This window comes from Rattus rattus, chromosome 7 (genome assembly GCF_011064425.1).
Source record: "Rattus rattus isolate New Zealand chromosome 7, Rrattus_CSIRO_v1, whole genome shotgun sequence".
Classification (NCBI taxonomy): domain Eukaryota; kingdom Metazoa; phylum Chordata; class Mammalia; order Rodentia; family Muridae; genus Rattus; species Rattus rattus.
In genome coordinates this window covers 28,362,862-28,378,753 of record NC_046160.1, presented here as the reverse complement: position 1 = coordinate 28,378,753, position 15,892 = coordinate 28,362,862, and the positions used below count along the sequence as shown (strand labels likewise).

Below are 15,892 nucleotides of genomic sequence, written 5' to 3'. Positions count from 1 at the left end.
TTGAGGGGTATGCTACACAATAAGGAAGTATTTATTTGCTTTTCCCTCCCTCCTACTTTCCATCCCGAGTTTGTCAAGATAACTCAGATCTTGATTTTTCTCTAACTTGTAAAAATATGTCATCTTGAGTTTGGGCTGCTTCAGAATTCTTGGTCTTTGTGCCAGCTTGGTTGCAGGTGTAGTTTCTATGCGCTTCTTGCTCCTGCTGTTGGCTGCAGGCCTGGCTCAGGATGGTTTTTATAATAGTTGAAAAAGTCTCCTACTATGTGGAGGTTTAATTTGAATACATCAACGGACGAATCAGAAGGTGATAATCAGTTCTCCTTGAGCAAACCTTAGGTAGGGGCTCACATTATTGGCTGTGGCCCCCTGCAGCTTTTTCAGTAACTCAGCGATGTATCTGAGAAACACGTGGTAGTTTTGAATGGACAGGTCAATCAATCTTGTGGACTCAGCAACGAATTTTTCATAGTAGCCTGAGAGCTGGTCTGAAAAATCCTGCAGTTTGGAATGGAGCTGCCGGAGGTAATCAGACGTTATTTCTGCCACCGCAGTGGACCAGCTTTTTATTCTTTCCTTTACCACAATAGAAAGCTCTGCAACCTTTTCCCTCCCCTTTCCATTTATGTCAGCAAGCATGCTAAGATACTCTCTGATATCCCTGGACACAAATTGCTCAACCTGAGTTGACATTTTGGAAGCAAAATCAGCAGCTGTCACACTGTATTCAGAGTAGAAATCCCTCAGAGGAGCCAAAAGGGTCTTGATCAGGTCAACCATCTTTTCTTCTATTTCATAATATTTTACTGTCCAGCCAACCACGCTCGGATCAAAATACTCTTCACGAAAGGCCTTCATATACTGATGGACCTGCTGTAGCTTGTAGGACCCCTCTTGAAGTATGGATTGAACAAAGTCATTGAACTCACTGAAGACAGAGTATATGTTTTCTCTCAGGGATTTAAATGCAAATGGGATATGTGTTTTGAAGAACATGTTGATATGATCAGGGACACAAGTAGATTCATTGTTCTTTAGGCATTCAATTTTTTCTTCTATGATGTCTAAAAGTCTCTCCAAAGAGCTCTGAAAGTCACTTAGTATTGTTGTAAAATTGATATCCTGTTGGCCTAAGTTGGATAAAATGTTTAAGTCCTCCCTGAAAATCAATAGGACATCTTTTAGTTTACAAGGTGTTGGGGAAAAGGGACATTTAAATGTTATGTCATTGATTACTCTTGATTTCTCTACTTGGTCTTGAACATAGGAAAACAGGTGTCCTAACCCATTAAACAGCTGAGAGAGTAACTTCTTGGTTTCCCTCATGACTATAGTGTAGAGTTCGTCCACAGTATACGTTCCAGCATTCCCTGGGAACTGGACTGTATTGAACTTCAGGAAATGAATGACTGAGTCCATCAGCCATGTGACTGCCATGTGGTACTTCTGAGTAACACGTACTAGACTGCCTAACACCATTTTCTTGAGTTTCTCAGGGATGCTCTGGCTCTCCTGAGCCAACATCTTCTTATATAGACTCTGGTAGGTATCACGGGTTACCCTCTGGGCATTCACGTTCATCTCATCAACCATCCTTATGGCGTGTTCAGCATCATTCTGAAGACTTTTTCTTAGCTCTGAAGAAGCACCTCCCAGGTGGTACTTATTGACATAATCATAAATAGCCTCAGAAGCCTTGGGCACATTGCTTTTTAGGGAGTCTAGCAATCTGGAAGCTGCTGCTTCTTCCCAGTTGATTTTGATGTATGTTTTAGCATCAGACTCCCTGTCCCTCCACTCCATTTTGAGTATGCTGAGTTTATTATCTGGAGGGGACTAAAACGAGAAAAACAAAACAGTTGAGAAGAAAACACATTTTCAATGACTCTGATTATATAATATACTACGTTAAAACTTCATCGGCACTTAGAAGTAAAGATGAGGAGAGGATCATCCATATTCTGAAGGGGAATGTATCTTTTTCATGTTAGTTCATGGGAACTAACATGGTTTATGGGTTATGGTTAAACAGGCCCACTGTTGTTAATTTCTCTTTGTCATATGCTCCAGGAAGGATAAAAAAAAATATGTGTGGTATCTACTTAGTAGTGGTTAACACTAAGTCCTTCTTGAATGGAGAATGGGAAGGAGGAAGAGGAGGGAAGGAAGAGTTAGGAAAGAACATATTCTGGAATAAAGAAGAAGGGAAAGTCCAGCCAGTTATCACAACTTCAGCACTCGTTTGCCAAGGTTGTGACAGGCTTTAGGTTGATGCCTTTCCTTTTAGCAATGCCATCTTTGATTTGATCCCAGCAGAGGTTATAAATGACATGATATGTATTTGATGTGCCTCAATCAAACAATCTTATTATAGGGAAGAATTATGAAGCCTCAAAAATAAAATCTAGAAAGCACAATTAGAAAAAAAAGTCCATGTGGCAGTTTGTGCATGTCTTAGGATGATGAGGTATGGCCCTCCTCTTTGCCTGGGAAGTCATAAAATAATAGTGCTAATTGGGTATCGTGGGTGTGTCTAATAATTAAGCTGAGCAAGGATTGACTGTAATGTTTTCAGGACAGTAGTTTCTCAATGAAGACGTTTGGCTGGCTCACCACTTGCCTTTCATCTATTTTGAGCGAGCTCTCAGAGACTGTCTAGAATGAAATGCGTTGTCTCTGGAGCTCTACTTCCTTTTGAGCATGTGATACTCATGCTGGGACCCACCTGAGGGTGGAAGTAGACATTCAGCTTCACACTCTGGTCATCTGTGCTTGCATCCAGACCCACAGTGCCTATGGCTGGGGAGGCTGCTGAGGCAGACACGCTTGTCTTGTCTTCTTTGTAGTGCAGATGGAAGTCAGTCAGTGCTGGGCTGGTGATGTCCAGATGAGCCTCTCCCTCCAAGTCCCTGAAAGCAGAGAAGCAGAGGGGTCATAATGGAAGGGGTCCAGAGATGCCAATACCATAGCAAGTTTTGAAAGGACACCAAATGTCAGTAAAACTTTCATACCAAAGTCCTTCAAATATACCATCTTCGTTATACTTCACATTGAAGTCACAGTGTTGAAATGTTCCTTTGATTTTATAGATGAACTTATCATTTTCAATTCTGTGTGTTCCCACAACTGTATAGGAGAGAATTTATATGTCATTGGTACATCATTTTATGTGTGTATATGTGGTGAAAACTTGGATAGATATCTAAATCAAATACTTAACGTAAAAGTTTTAAACATACCATGTGCAATTCGTAGATTGTTTTAAAAATTTATCATCATCATCATCATCATCATCATCATCATAATCATCATCATTATTATTATTTTGTGGTAGTACCAGGGTTTGAACCCAGGACCTCATATATGCTAACAATGTTCTGTTCCACAGAGAAATACTCCAAATCCCTATGATTTTTTTCTTTTAAATAAATTGGTGGTATTATTGGTCTTTAAATTATAACAGAAAAAAACTATTTAAAAGAATGTCCTTCGATGTCAGTAGGTTTTCTAGTTTTAAGAATATATGGCGGTACATACAAGTTCTACATTTTGCCACAGATAACAATTGTGAATTTGATGTTAATTAAGTACACCATGATTTACTCAGAACTCAGTTGAAAACACATAGAATCCAGGAGAGGAGGAAGAACATTTCCTTACCTTTTAGAGCATACTCCAGAAACTGCAAGGTTGAACTGCACGTGGAATCCAGGAATGTTTCAACATGGTCTGCTTTGTTTTTCCAACCAGTGCTCCACGTGACATTATACAGGGGAGAGGCCATCCCAACACGTGCAGTCAGTTCTCCAAAGAAAGGAATAAAAATCCCAGCAGGTACAGAGAACTCAAGGGATGGGATCTCAATGGTTTGCTCTGGTAGGGTGATACTAGGCAGATCAACATCTGCAATTAGGTTGGTTAGCTTATTCAGATCAAAGACAGTGTTGCCAACTGGAAAGCTCTTTGGAAGTGTAAACTGGGACACAGTTAACTGAATTTCAGGTATAGTTGTCTCAAAGGTAGGGACAGAGGAGCCCTCTGGTTTAGAGTATCGTGTTAACAGATCAACCCCAGGGAATTTTACTTTGGGGAGCATTGTTATGTTGAGGGCAAATGGTGAAGTACTTAATTTCTTATAGATTTTGATTCCACTGATGTCATTTAGTTTCAGCCCTGGTATAATGAATCTATCAGCCAGTTCTTGCACAGGGAGTGAGAGGAGATAGCCATTGGGGTTTTTGGTATAGTGAAGAGAAGTCGAAGCTTGAAGATACTGGCGGTTTCCGTCTATCTGTAGGAGTTCCTGCAAGCTCTTGCCAAATGCCGGTAGAAAGAAATTTTCAAGGTCCCACAGCTGTCCTTCTAAGGATCCAGCAATGTCAAGGCGTACTTCTTCTTGGTCATTGGAGAAGTGTGCATTGTGCTGAAGAACCTGTGATTCAACTTGGACCTCACTTTTCCAGCTGACCTTCTGGTTCTTAGTGCTAGCTTTCAGGATCACTTCCTGGTCAAAGTGATGGAGATCAAAGAGGGGACTGGGTTGACTCACATGAACCTGTAGAAGGGTTGACATGGTCCATGGGGAGAGCTCTAGGGTGGCTCTGCATGTTTGTTTTCCTTTTGTGTCAAAGTAGCTGAATACTTGTAAATGGTTTATCATATTGTGTTCCCATGTGCCATAGATGCGTCGGAGAGTAGCTTCTCCAGCAAAATTTTCTCCTACTTCAAAGTTCCAGATCCCATCAAAATTAGAGGCTCCTTGTAACCTTACTGAAGACCGAGTACCCTTAGAATTCAGGTACGCATTCGCCTCATTGGCAACACTTCCTGAATATTCCTGTGAAAGGAACGAACCCTTGATATTTCCTTTGGTGAATGACTCAATGGAAAGGTAGGAAGTGAGACTTTCTAAGCTGAACTTGTGATCAACACCTCCTTTTGCTGTAGAGTGCAGCTTTGAGGAATTGAAGTCATAGTTTAGTTCAATGGAGGATGAGACAGTGGGCTTTGACTTGGTGTTTCCGTTAAGTTCCTGCTTGAAGTTCATTGTGAAAATGGGAGCGTGGAGGTTGGCAGTTGTTTTCACTGTTGCTTCCATGTTTTTCTTGGTTAAGCTAATGGTGCTGTCATGACTTCCCTTTAAAAATTTGTTAGTTAGAGAGACAGCGGTGGCTAACTTCAATACTTTTTTCCGCATCAGACGTGATGTACCCTCTAGTTTGTACTGCAGGGCATCCGTGACAAATGAAGAGGAAGAAAGAAAACGAGCAACGAGATCTGATTGATTATAAAGTCCAGCATTGGTATTCAGTGTGATGACACTTGATTTAAAAGAAAAGTCATAGGTGAAATTGCCCATGGCTGGAATATAAATATTGTCAATAGTGCTCAATTTCTTGAAATCTGGGAGGGAAAACTTGAATAGAGTCCTAGGGACATGGAAAACTGGCAACTGTAGAGACGGCAGCACTAACCTGTATGAAGGCACAATGACGTTAGGACCTGGAATTGTGACGCTTGGGGTGCGGATTGCTTTCGGGATCACATGGCTGGAAGCCAGTGTCTCTACAGCAAATGGAGACACTTCAATGTTGACAACTGGGATAGTGTATCCACGATTTTGAAAGGTCCTGGAAGGCTGATTGAGGGAATTTTCAGTTTTGTACTTATCAAACTTAATTTTTGTTTCATTATAGGATGAGGTAAGAAAATGTAATGCATTGTCTCTGACTTTCTCAAATTTTCTGTCCCAAGAATTGACATTGTTGAGCATAAACTCATAAAACATTTTCAGAGGAATAACAACGGAATGCTTGTCTCTGTTCTTTTTATATTGAGCCTTTATACTCAAGTCAAATGATTGCTTCGTTGTCTTCAAAAATTCTTTCAAGCCCGTTTCTTCCCATATGGAGAAATCCTTCAGTAAGGGAGTTGTGAACCTTGTGTAAGGTAGATTAATTTCAGGAATTGTTAAGGGTATGTTTAAGAAATCAAGGTTGGCATCTCCATTCATTCCTATACTGGTTTCCATGTTGTGTTCATTGTTTATAGCAGAAAAATTTTGATTGTATTTGTACTGATTGAATCTAGTACTCAATTGCCAGCTTGCTTGTTGGGCATGGGGGCTCAGAAACAGTGCATAGTTATTTAGGAAGTCTATTTTCCCAGTCAACTTTAGTGGAAAACTAACTTTCAAATTCCCTTCATTATTTGTGGATGCAGTAATCTCAAATGGTTGTGCCGAAAAGAAAAGAGAATTTTTCAACGTTCCAATAACTTTTCCATTTAAGTTGGCATTGTGCTCACCAGTCATTTCTGCCTTTGCATCCCCAAGCAGTGCCCGACCCTTGGCAGTTAGAATGCTGGAGCCCACGTGCTGAGATTCAACTTTTGACTCAACTTCAAACTTAGAATAGTTGAGGAAGCCAGATTCAGAAGTTAGTTTTTGGACAACCCTTAGGTGTTTGCCATTTATGTTATTGGAGAATCCAAATGAAGCAATGGGGCCATCCACAATGAAGCTAATTTTGGATGAATGTATGCCTTCATCTGAGAAGTTGGGACAGGCCCAGTTCCATGACCCTGTCCCTGAAGAAGTCCATGCCATATGTCCAGCTTCTAATAGTGTCTTGATTTCATTATTGAGAGAAGCCTTACTGGAGAAGTCCAGCCTGGGGACACTCAACTTGTGGAAGTACTTTGTTTGACTGTCAAGGGTGAATTGATTGTTTATCTTGACAACCATACCATTATTAAACTCTACTGTATTTTTCTCTGTGTGTAATCTTGCAACAGTGTCTGATTTTCCCTCAAGGGCTTTTCCAGAAAATAACATCTCACCCTCATGCTCCATTCTTACATGTTTACTGGAGAAGTTCATGGATTCCTTCAGTACCAGAGGATTAGGATTTAACTCCAGGAATTGAGCTTGTGCTTGAAAATCAAAATTGAGGGCTTCAAATTTGGACTCTCCTCTGGCAGTGACAGAAGCCACGATCTCTGCTTTGTTCTCTGAAGTAGTTACGTTCTGTATGTTGGCATTAGCATCTAATATAAAGAGGGGAGATTGGACTTTCAGGATGCCATGTAGTTTGCCGAAAGCAGGTATTTCAATTGTGCGTGAGAGGCGAGGAAGCTGGAATTCTGGTATGTGAAGATCAGGAACCTGTAAATCTTTGAGATTGACATTTGGGATTGCGAATTCTGGAATTGTGATTTCTGGTACATGGAAGTCTGGCAGAGAGAGTCTTGCAAGAGAAATGTTCACCATCTCCAGATCTCTCAAATACACTTCTGGAAGAGGCCACTGTAGCTCACTGCTCAGCATTTGGTCGATAGTTCGAATGATCTTTGCTTTTATTTCCAGCAAGTCAATTGTAAAGGAACGGACACGGAAGGTGTTGAGGAGAGTGAATTCTGGAGTGGAAAATCTCAATGGGATTTTTACATTCTTTAACATTTTGAAGTTTATCCAAATTGATGGAATCCTCAAATCTGTCAAGGGGACTATAAAGTCAGGAGTCTGAAAGTTAGCTTCTTGGAGAGCGTGGAGACTGACCTCAAATGCAGGCATGGTCCCCAGAAATGTTTGGATTTCAGGAACAATGAATCCTTCTTCCACCAGTACCTTCACACTCTCAGCCCACTTTTGGATGGAATATTGCTCTGCAAAGTCTGTTATGTTTTTAGCAGTCAGAGTCCACCAGTCAGAAATGTAGGTGACCACTGTGCTGTAAACTTGGCTTACCAGAGACAAGCAGCGCTCCAGTTCCCCCTGAATGTCCATTTGATAAATTCGGTCTCGTACATCTTCTAAAGCATCTTGGAATTGGGCTTTTATTTGAGCCAAACCATCCTGCAGCCAATCAACGACCACAGTTACTTTGGTGTCCTTGAGTTTTTCCAGGGAGTTGGAGACCGTGGTTTTGAAGTCTTCTACCCACAGTTTTAATGCTTCAATTTTCTGTGGGAGTTCGAGAGCTTGGATTTCAGCATTGATTCTCTGAGTCATCTCACGGATTTTGCTGTTGGTTTTGTCTACAAACTGGTGATAATCAAAGGCTTTCAACTTTTTCACCGACATGTCAATCAATCTATTTAGTTCTTCAATGATATTTTTGAAAGACACTGCTTTAATCCACTCGACAGTGTCATCAATAAAACCAACCAATTTCTCATAGTAGTCTTTTATGTCAATTTGCTGGAGCACATTACTTAGTTTCTGAAGAGGCTCACTCAGGCTGTATCTGTGGGCCAACTGTATTGATTTATCCATTAAAACCTGGATTTGTCGGTCTACTTCATATTTCTCAATTAACTCACGGACTATAACTCTAAAAGTATTGATTTTCTCAGTTACTTTAAAATCTTCAATAAGATTCATAACAAAGTATTTGACACGCTCAATAATGACACTTATTCTTTGGAATAGAATTGCAGTTCTCAGTTGATCTAAATGCATTGGGACATCAAGAGCTTCAATCTGTTGTTTTAACTCTGCAGCAAGCTGTTGAATGTCTATATTATGAATCTGTGTTCTGAGATGCTGTAGTTTTTCTTGTATCTGGATTCTGATTTGATATTTGGTATCCACATTTTGGATCCAAGACGCACCACTACTACTGATTTGGTTAAGATCAACATTTTCAACAAATAAATAGAGATTATGGATTGATTTTGCTAGATTTACACGGATATGATACTGTTCATCAAGCATTTTTAGCTTTTCAATGATTCTATCAATAATCTGAGCAATAGTTCTTTTTAAGTCCTGTGCATCATAATTATCTCTAATATACTGATCAAATTGTATCGCGTATGTCTCAAGTTGAGAGAGTTTTTCATTCAAGTTGATTTTGGCACTATCTAAGGCAATTAGTACATCATTATCTGTAATTCTGTAGTTGTCCATGAAAGAAGTTAATTTTTCCTTGGCACCAGCTACTTGTCTCTCCCAGTCAGATGCATTCAGATAATCATGAATCTGCTGAGGAAGCCTGCTCAGGGCCGCTCTATATTTCCTCACAAACTGATCAACACTGAGACGTTGTAATTCCCCCTTCATGGCTTCCAGTAGACTTATAATTCCTCTTCGATTTCTCTCCAAATAATCTGGCAGGCTTTGGAAGAATGGGAGACTGATAGTGTGGACATCTTGGTTCTTATCGTATTTCACTACAGCATCAATTGTGAATTCTCGGGGCTCGTCAAAGGCATCATTTATCTCCAAGCCATTAAGAACATTGACAGGCTCACTGTAGAAAAACGGCACTTTAATTGGAGAGTACAGCCCAGAGAGGTCAGCCCGTCCACTAAGCTCGACACCAATTTTGTCTTTAGTGTTGTAGGCTTCAAATTCCTGGCTGTAGACTTTGTCATTCAGGCTGGTCTTGAATTTCCAGCTGCTTGTCTGTTCAGCTGGAGTCAGCAAGGCACTGAGTGTGTGCTCAAGAGCTGTGCTGACGCTGTTCTTGTACAGGAGACTGTGGCTCGTGGATCCTTTGTAGTCATGAGAGAAGGTAAGTGCCAGAGGTTCTGCTTTCAACAGAAATTTACTATACATCTGCCCAGTGTGTTCTCCCCAGAGGGACATTTTCCCATCACCACTTGTATGCGTGTCGATGCCCAAGGTAAACGGTGCCAGAACAAAGCGGAAAACATTGTTAAAATGCAGTGGATCTGAACTGTAGCTGGTAGTGACATCAACGGAGGAAGCCAGCCCTTCGATGTCTGCATTTAGCCTATGGCTGAATTCCACACCCTGAACCGTAGCTACAGTGTCTGCTCTGTAACTTGCTACTACCAGGTCAGTATAAGAGATGGTATAGATGTGTTTCAGCTCATTATTTTGGTAGGTTCCCTTAAAGTTGCCACCCACATTCAGCTTCAGTGGTTCCAGCCGTAACCTTCCATTGTTGGTCAAAACTAGAGCATCATATTTCAGGTCATTGCTTAAAGTAGTTCCAAAAGAATAGGGCTGTAGCTGTAAGTTAAAATTCTGCTTATAAAACTTGTCTCCACTGTAAATATTGTCCATTTTTGAGAAAAAGTTCAGGGAGAGACCTGAAATTCTCAGACTGTGTGTGTGGTCGAGTTTCATTTCAGCGTAGGAGCCCATCATGTCATTGGATAGCTTCAGTCCTTCTCGGCTGAGTTTGAAGTTGAAGATATTTTTGCTGTCTGCACCCAGAATCATGGCCTGGTAAATGCTTCCCAGTGACACCTCTGTGAGGGCAGCTCTCCCATCAAGACTGAATTTTGCATGGTGTTCTTTGAAGCGGCCACTTGTTGACAATTTCATGGATGCCCCAGAGAGCCCAAGCTCCGTGTTCAACTCATTCTCCAGCAGCAGCGGGCTGTACTTTAAGTTGGTGGTTGCACTGGTAGATACTCCATCGCGTGCAATCTTTAGCGTTGACTTGTGAGCACCAGTATTAATTTTGTCGGTGCCCAAGATGTCAGCATTTAATTCTACACCCTGGGAAGTGAGGGATCCAGAAAGAAGGGTGACAAGCTTCAGGGACTTGTAGTTGGCCTGGTGTTCAGAACGCAGCAGTGCGCTTTGCTTAGAGAAGGTCATGTCCAGCTTGTTGGAAGCAGCAAAGTTCTCATACTGCCCACTGCTGTCGGATTTCAGAGTCAACTCATAGTTTTCATATTTTAGGGAAGCTGTGTTCTTGAATATGCCATCTTGCAGGTCAGAGGTGGAGGTGACAGACAGCATTCCATCCTGGTACATTCCCACTATCTGGTTGGTGCCCTGGAAGTAGGTGGAGTTAAATTTCATGTTGGATTCTCCGCTCATCTGGCCAGTCATAGCATCTCTCTCATAAGACAGGCCATATTCGCCTTGAGCATACAATGAAAATGCTCTGAACTGTCCGTCAACCTTGACGTCTTTGACATACAGATGTTGTTTCTTTTTTGAGTCCAGCTGAACTGTAGCAGACATCTGTGGTCCCAAGGCACTAGATGTTTCAAATGTTAATAAACCTTTGGAGACTGGGTTGTTTCCAAATTTTTCTACGTGGCTGACTTTGAATTTGGAATCTAGAAATTTATGATGTAGAGACCCATCACACGATAAAGTGAATGTGCTCTTGCTGTCGTATGTTGTTTCTCCAGATCCTAACAGAAAAAAAATCAAAGATATTGGTTAAATTAAGCAATAAATTTCCAGAACAACCTTTAAGTTGAAAGTCTTTCAGTAGGAACCTTATACATAGCTGGAGCAATTGTGTAATGGTGACATTTATATTATACCCACAAAATTTGATGTCAAAGGCATTCTTCCAGTTATCCTTGGTTGCTGCAGACTGCGTTGAGTTCCCTTATCAAATGCTTCTATTGCACCTCATATTGTATAGTATATACTATATCAGAGTGTTTATTAAGCCAAATTATAATTACTAGATATATGGCTGCTTTTATTATGGCCTAACAGATTATTACTTAATATATGCTTAATAAATATTTTTATTAGTTGAATGAATGAAATGACTTCCAAATAGCAAAACAAATAAATAAACCAAAAACAACAAAAAGCATCTATAGGAAAGCCCAAATCCTTTCCTCCTAGAGCTTCCCCATCAGAATGTGTAATACATTAGTCTTATGAACCCAGTACCTGAGCAGGCCTCACCTTGCACACTGTAGGAAAACAGGTCAACCACAGAGTCAGCCTTCATGCGGTACTGAGCCTGAAGGCTGAAGTGATCTCTGCTGGTGTTGCCACCAGTGTAGGAGACTGACCAGTTGTACAGGTTGCTGTAGACATTTGTGGAAAGGTCTAGAATGCCCAAGAGAGGCACTTGCAGCTGATGTGTCTTGGGGATTGTAAAAGTGGGAATCTGGACCTCTTGAGACGGCAGGTGGAACCCCACAGACTTGAAGTTGAGGGCTGGTGTCCTCACACTTTCTGGCACCTTGAGGTCTTTTGAAGACTTGCCACCCAAAGGCAAAGGAATGTCAATCTCTATTCTGTTCTTGTTTAGTGTGTATTTGACTCGGCCATCACTGAAATGAACCAAGACAGTGTCCCCACAGTCAGACATTAAGAACTCAACACCCTCTGACTCCTCTAGCAATATTACGTTTGCCCTACCCCCAAGCGCACTATGTTCTTTTCACCAGGATATTTCTCACACTTGGATCTCTTCCATTTTTTTAGAGCTCTTTCCTTTTCCCTTTACCTACTTAACCCTTCCAAAACCCTTCCAAGAGCCACCTTTAGATCATTATGGCCCCTTATGCTAGCCTTAAAGAGTGCATCCTAACTCTGTTTATACAGTTCTTTGTTGAGTCATTTGTTGGTGTCTGCAAGGTATCTTCCTGGAAGAAATGACAAAACCGTACCCAGTTTCTGTCTTCTTATTGTTTCTACTCTACTATTTTTTATACTTGCTAAGTATTTGGGAAGCCGAATAGAAGCACATCGACATATAAAAGAACAGAGATGTAAGAGTCAAAAGAACGGGTGATACAATGAATGGGATTGCTGGAGGGAGGATGGGGAGGGGGAACACCCATACAGAAGGGGAGGGGGAGGGGCTAGGGGGATGTTGTCCCAGAAATCAGGAAAGGGAATAATAATCGAAATGTAAATAAGAAATACTCAAGTTAATAAAGAAAAAAAAAAGAGCAGGTGATAGTTTTAGCTCCCACTAAATGTGGGATGTTAGGATTAGCCTCTCTGGGTCTTAGAGATGTTATCTGGATAGTAGCACCCTTTCTGCTGAATCCCAGAAATCATTTTAAGGTATCAAAGAAGATTTTCAATCTTTTCCATCTGACATGCTACCTGTTCTGACCCTCACATCCAGCAGATGGATGAATGATTACTACCAAAGTCCTGTTCTATTCCCACACATTGAAATTCCAGTAGTAAAGAATGCATTTTATCTTAAGCAATTTGGTCTGTTTGGAGCTTGGGAAGATTTCAGCCTTACCATAGTAATAAGGCATGTTCAATTGTGCTCCTTAGCTGCAACATACTGTGGGGCCACATGCCACAAGACTTTTTTTTTTCTAAATTGTGAGGACTATACCAAGATCATTGACTTAGAAAACATTGTCTTTTTATCTCATGCTCCACTATTTTTTCATGAAATAAAGTATTATGCACATTTTTGTTAACACAGAATTGGAGAGAGCATGTGCTTCTGAATTTCCTATTAGGATTAAGGTGTGTGACTAACAATCTCTTGAAATAAGTATCTTCATTCAATGCTCAATGACTGTTCTGACCCTCCATAGCAGAGTTTGAATGCCTTGCAAACTCAGGACTATTACAGATAAACCTGTACCATGCACGATTTTCAGAATCTTTAATCATTTTCTTAAGTTCTTCATACTGGACTGGTGCTCACACTGGGACCTCATTTTTAATGATGCAAAAACACCAGTGTTTACTCTGTAGCTGTTCATCGTCTCCAAGTGCTTAAATAACTCCTCTGAAAGTTTTCAACAAAAAAGACTAAATCTGGTTAGGTAAAACTTTCCCATTTCCTTGTCCAGTAAAAAGTTAATACTCTTTAGTTCCCCTCTTACGTTTTTAGGAAGAGGTTGTCTGGGATATGGAAGTCTGGCAATCCCACTTTTGGGAGGTTCAACTCTGAGAGGCCATTGAGGTGATCCTGTAGAGTTTGGGGGTACGGAAGACCCCTGGTTGCCATCTGAAGCCATGTGTTTGTTGCCTATAAGATGACAGGACAGTTTTAGAGCAAGAAATGGGTCTGGATGGATCTCCATGTAGAATTAGCATAAGCTGACAGTTCCTGCTTTCAGACCAATTTTCAAGCAGTAGCAGGGTGATACATTGAAAGTTAAAAATACACTACAGGAAAGTATGAATTTTAGTCTCTTATTTCCCTGTAATTATTTTTTTACTAGTTTATTTATATGTGTGTGTGTGTGTGTGTGTGTGTGTGTGTGGTCATGTGTCCATGTGCATGCATGTGGATGTGTTTAGAGGAGTTCATGGAACCAAAGGTCAACCTCAGGCATCCTTCCTTCCTTAACGATGTTTACCTAGCTTGTTATTTTGAGCTAAGTTCTCTCACTGGGATCTGATGCTCATCAGGACAGTGAGTCTCAGAGATTCATCTGTCTCTAACTACTTCATGGTGGGATCACAAGAGTATACCACTTGTCTGTCTTCTCATGAGAGTGATAGGGATCAAACACAGATATCCATGCTTGTTACAGCGAACACTTTACTGACTGAGCCATCCTCTTCTCCTTCCATCCCGTGTGTGTGTGTGTGTGTGTGTGTGTGTGTGTGTGTGTGTGTGTGTATGTATGTATAATGTAACATATTTAACCATCCTAACCAGTGTTTGGAAGTGTCTTTTAATACAAAAACCTCTTCTGCTTAGTGGCTTCCATTTGGGTATTTGTCCCATGCAGCTTAATGTGACTGGGAAAGTAGCCATTCAAGCTTTGGGTATGAATCTGTGAATACTTCTGCACCCAGATCAATTGGTGATTTAATTAGCATCTACAGTCACGTGTGCTGCATCATCATACTTACAACAATTAGTTTGGAACCCATGTGTCGGAAAGTCATATCTGTCTGAGGGACTCTGTGATCCAGGAGACCATTGGCATACTCATGCACCATTCTAGGATAACGGGAAAAATCCACAGGGAAATTGGAGGCCACCTTTTTGGTATCCACATTGGTGCCCGTGTTCCAATCAAATTCGATTTTCTCATTATCTGAAAATGCACATGCAACACGACTGTCAATGGTGTTAGATAAGTTCATGTCTATTGCTCTCAGCAGCTCCTCTTAAGCACACAGTGCTCTGGGAAGGGCTCACATGATGAAAGAGACACATACCATAACGCCATGCAACTCTCTTGGAAATTGTTGAGCCGTAAGCTGTAGCAGATGAGTCCATTTGGAAGAGCAGTTTGGTGGGGGACCAGTGGGTGTGAACCTCACTCCTGGCTTCTGCTTGCAAACGTGGTATGGAAACAACACCTTTGACTTTGCCATCTCCCTTTTTGTCATAACTATTGAAAAAGAATCAAGTTGGCATCAATGATTTTCTTGTCCATTCCAAGGATGTAGGTAATAGGATTTAATAATTAGAAGTTTCATTCATGAAAAACACACATACAAACCAATTAGAGATCTAACCATACATAGACCAAACCCATTAACTTATAAAGCCAATATTCAGAACAGAGTGTGGAGTTTGCAGAGAGGTAGATAAATTTTGTAAAAAACTATTTTCATCCTTCTCTGTAGCCTTGGACAAGCAATTAGACCACTCCAAGCTATCATGTATTTGTCAACAAATAGGGACATGGGACTGAAACAATTTTTAATTCATCTAGCAAATACTTGAGAGATAACAAATGCTTGTTGAATAATAGAAATGTTCAACCATATATGTGCAAATCGTAAAAATGTTGAGAACTATATTTTCAGGTAGACTGTATAGCACAGGTGTCCCTGGGGTGGGCAGATGTAAAGTTTGAAGAAGAAAGCGAAGAGCTTCCACGGCATCCAGCTCAGCTTGGTCTCCTAAACCTTTCCTTACCTCACGTGGCCCACGACAGAAACCTCAGTGATTTTCTTGTTCTGAATGTCCAGGATGAGTTTGTAAGTGTTTTTGTCCTTAGAAGATTCATCATTAACTCTGAGGATTGTTCCAAAGTTGACATCAAACCCCGGTATTAGGACTTCACTAGATAAGGTCCTGCTTCGCCGATTATATTTGAACATTGCAGTAGCTTCAGACTGCTGGACTCCTGAAAGAGTGTATGAGAGAGTTAAGAGATGTGTACTGTGAGGCTATGCAAAGAAAAAAGAGGCAGAGGAGTAAGCCACAAAATCCCAATTGTTGTGGATTTCAATGACACTGGTTAAGATTTTCCCATT

At 40.8% G+C, this 15,892-nt stretch overlaps 1 protein-coding gene across 1 annotated transcript in view; it reads right to left on the bottom strand.

Moving 5' to 3' along the window:
- Positions 1 to 15,892, bottom strand: part of Apob (apolipoprotein B) — a 38,585-nt gene continuing 22,693 nt past the window's right edge. The window contains exons 21-29 of the mRNA XM_032909188.1: positions 15,552 to 15,762; positions 14,843 to 15,018; positions 14,531 to 14,718; positions 13,549 to 13,694; positions 11,642 to 12,015; positions 3,661 to 11,127; positions 3,012 to 3,126; positions 2,726 to 2,909; positions 1 to 1,836 (exon numbers count right to left, since the gene is read on the bottom strand). Of these exons, the coding sequence (XP_032765079.1) occupies positions 301 to 1,836; positions 2,726 to 2,909; positions 3,012 to 3,126; positions 3,661 to 11,127; positions 11,642 to 12,015; positions 13,549 to 13,694; positions 14,531 to 14,718; positions 14,843 to 15,018; positions 15,552 to 15,762 (10,397 nt within the window). The 3' untranslated portion in view covers positions 1 to 300. The remainder of the gene's footprint in view (positions 1,837 to 2,725; positions 2,910 to 3,011; positions 3,127 to 3,660; positions 11,128 to 11,641; positions 12,016 to 13,548; positions 13,695 to 14,530; positions 14,719 to 14,842; positions 15,019 to 15,551; positions 15,763 to 15,892) is intronic.